The sequence below is a fragment of the Austrofundulus limnaeus genome, unplaced genomic scaffold (assembly GCF_001266775.1).
Source record: "Austrofundulus limnaeus strain Quisiro unplaced genomic scaffold, Austrofundulus_limnaeus-1.0 Scaffold99, whole genome shotgun sequence".
Classification (NCBI taxonomy): domain Eukaryota; kingdom Metazoa; phylum Chordata; class Actinopteri; order Cyprinodontiformes; family Rivulidae; genus Austrofundulus; species Austrofundulus limnaeus.
This window is the reverse complement of record NW_013952501.1, coordinates 1,001,279-1,004,372: the sequence shown is the minus strand read 5'-3', so window position 1 is coordinate 1,004,372 and position 3,094 is coordinate 1,001,279. Positions and strand designations below refer to the sequence as shown.

General features: G+C 37.6%; 1 protein-coding gene across 1 annotated transcript in view; it reads right to left on the bottom strand.

Annotated features, from left to right (window-relative positions):
* LOC106520943 (calcium/calmodulin-dependent protein kinase type II delta 2 chain) overlaps nt 1–3,094 on the bottom strand; it is a gene marked incomplete at both ends in the record, with an annotated part of 19,326 nt that overhangs the window by 15,700 nt on the left and 532 nt on the right. The window contains 1 exon segment of the mRNA XM_014013281.1: nt 359–453. Within this exon segment, the coding sequence (XP_013868735.1) occupies nt 359–453 (95 nt within the window).

The window sequence follows — 3,094 nt, the reverse complement described above, 5'->3', positions numbered from 1 at the left end:
CACACACACACACACACACACACACACACACACACACACACACACACATACACACAAACACACACACACTAACAAACAAGGTTGTGTGTGACAAATATTTGCATAGAAACTGAAAGGATGAATATGAACAACACCAAAAAGGAAGGTAAACAACAATCCACAAGTGCATAGGAGTCTGTCTGTCACTTACTGACATTAAAAGCTTCCCACACGTGCCCACACACACAAAACACACACGTTCCCTCTCAGAGCCTGAAGCCTATTTCAGAGCTCATCAGCATGTAACTCGACGACAACCAGGGATTTCTTTTTCTTTGAGCTGATGCATGGTGTGTGTTTGCATGTGTGTGTTTCCAACCTCTTGCAGAAAGCTTCTTGGTGTTGATGATTTTGGCAGCATACTCCTGTCCAGAGGAGATCTTCACGCACCTCCTGACCACAGAGAATGCCCCCCTTAAATTGAAAACAAACACATAAAACCTTTAGTGAAGTCATTTTGTAAAATAAAGGTCAATTGAGAGGGTTTCAAAATAGAACTAAAAAATCTAGGCTTAGTGTGAAAAGCCTGATGGCCAACCAGGTGCTTCAGTCAGAAAAATGTTTGAGCTTTAACAACCCAGTTCTGAGAAAGTTGGGTCAATGTGTAAAATGTAAAACAAAAAATAATGATAATCAGAAAGTAAAATAAAGCAGTAAACATAAAAACAGTATTTACCATAATAATTTGAAGTTGAACTAAACTATTGTTGCAGCAGCCACACAGTCATTTTCACAAGGTTCCCCCTCAACACATTTACAGGACACTTTGTCCAAACCTCCACACGGGACCACTGAAAAAAAGTGTCAGCCCACCTTCTTACTCTTTCAGATACATGTTGTTCAGGTGTGTCAGGGACATTTGTGAAGATCAAAAAACTAGGTCGTCTATATTTGAGGTGAACGCAGGAGCAGAGGGCTGCATCTAATGTGGCCTTGGAGAGACATCCACCTGCCTCGAATCTGCTCAGCTCTGCAGCAGTTTCACCAGAGCTCATCCAGAAAAAAATCTAACTGAAATCCTTACTTCAAATCAGTCCTGATGTTTGACACACTGCACTTCTAATATAAAGTAACTATATTAAATCAGTGTGACAGCATGATAAACTGGTGATTATTCATGTCTGATGAGCACATAGCGATGTGTAACATGTTATCTAACTTTGGCATGAGCAGCTAAAGCTAACCTCTAATTTATAGAGGATTTGTTTAAAAAAAATCAGAAAGCACAGGCAGTTATTGAGTAGCTCAGTTATGAACCACATCAGCAGAGACCCACATTACAAGAAATAAAGTAAATAAATTAGGGTTCAAGTCAGAAAATGAACCAATTGTTCATTTTTTCATGGATCTAAAAGTAGAACAACTGGCTCAACTTCCCATTAAGACTGTCTTTATAAAGGATTTACAAATGGTAAATGATTCGGTCACTAAAGAATTAGAACCTTCTCTATGAATAATAAGTTAAACCTGTTTCTTGACAAAACTGAGGGTACATTTGGTTTTTCTTTCGTGTATTTCTAACATTAAACATTTATCAGAAACATCTAAATAAATAAGCATAAAAACAAGGAAAAGTAAGTCAGATGAGCAAAACACATTGTTAGTACAGTTTATCTTGACAAATGTAGATGCTGCTTCAATTTTTGAAGTGTCATACCCATTTTTTACATTAATTTATAAAGTGTTTCATAGCCTTATACCAAAAGCATTTACAAATCTATCATAAAAGAAGCCTTATTGTATAGAGGAGAGGACACTAAGTTCCAAAAGTTGAAAAAAATTGAATAAACCTGTCTTAGGTTTTCTGATAATGCACTTTTGTCCAAGTTTTGTTTTGAACCATAGTTTGTCTTGACTTGTAGAAATTCAGCATCCAAATGTTTATTTTGTATATTTGAATATCTGTAAATCATTGCAGCCAGTATTGTTGATAAAAACAACTTAGACCATGAAAAACAACAGATCAATTTTGGTCAAACATTAAAAATAATATCATGCAACATTGTGAGGTGTCACGTTCAAAGCAGGTGTCATGGATGACTTTCATCAAATTATACCTCAGTATCTAAAATTGACTAAGTTACAACTTTATTATTTGTTCATAACTGTATGTTTTTCACCTTGTATTTTTGTTACTTCTGTATAGTTTTTATCTTTTTTTATTAATTTTGTCAATGTTTTTAACATGTGTGCTTCTATTGGAAATTTACTGCTGATTTCCCAATATTACTGTTCTCTTCTATGCTATTTTCAATTTTGTCCTATGTTTTTCTTTTTTTATTCTACTCTATCTGTATTTGCTAATAGTGAACAGTTGTGGTGTTCTTGAATTGGGTTGACACCAAAAGTTATTGGTCAAGTTTCACACCATCTTGCACAATGAATAGCACTTGGACCATGTGTTGTGGATGAGCTTAACTGCACCAAATGTTATCAAGAGCTATAAAACTGAATTAATAGCAATGTTTTGTGTGATTTATAAGATCAATAGTTGTGGTGGCCATCTTGAATTGGACTGGCTCCAAAAGTCAATCAAATGCATAAAGTAACAGGCAAAAGCAACACAAATAAATAAATAAATAAATAAATAAATAAAAGGTTTAGCTGAAAAAAAGTCCTTCTTCTGCAGCAGCAGGAGCTGACACAATCTAAAGGCATGTGTGTGCACTGATCTGCAATCATATTCAAGCGGAGAAACCTAAGGATGACCCCACAACCCTCCCCTTCACACACGCGCTTTTTCAAACCATGCACTTTGGTTGGTGTTCACACAACCTGCTCTCCTGCACCTCCTCTCTCGGAGGTGAGGTGAGGAACTCCCTGGCGGGTTCTGATCACTGACCGCAGGTCGGTTCTGGGCTGAGGAGGTGCATGGTGCTGCTGTCGCATTACACCGTGACCGTGTGCATTTCTGTCATGTGCGGGGTGGGTGGAGAGTGATGGTGGAGGTGGGGGTGAAGGTTGGGTTACTAAATCTCAAAGCTCACCCTTGCACGCAAACTCTCTCTCTCTCTCTCTCTCTCTCTCTCTCTCTCTCTCTCTCTCTCTCTCTCTC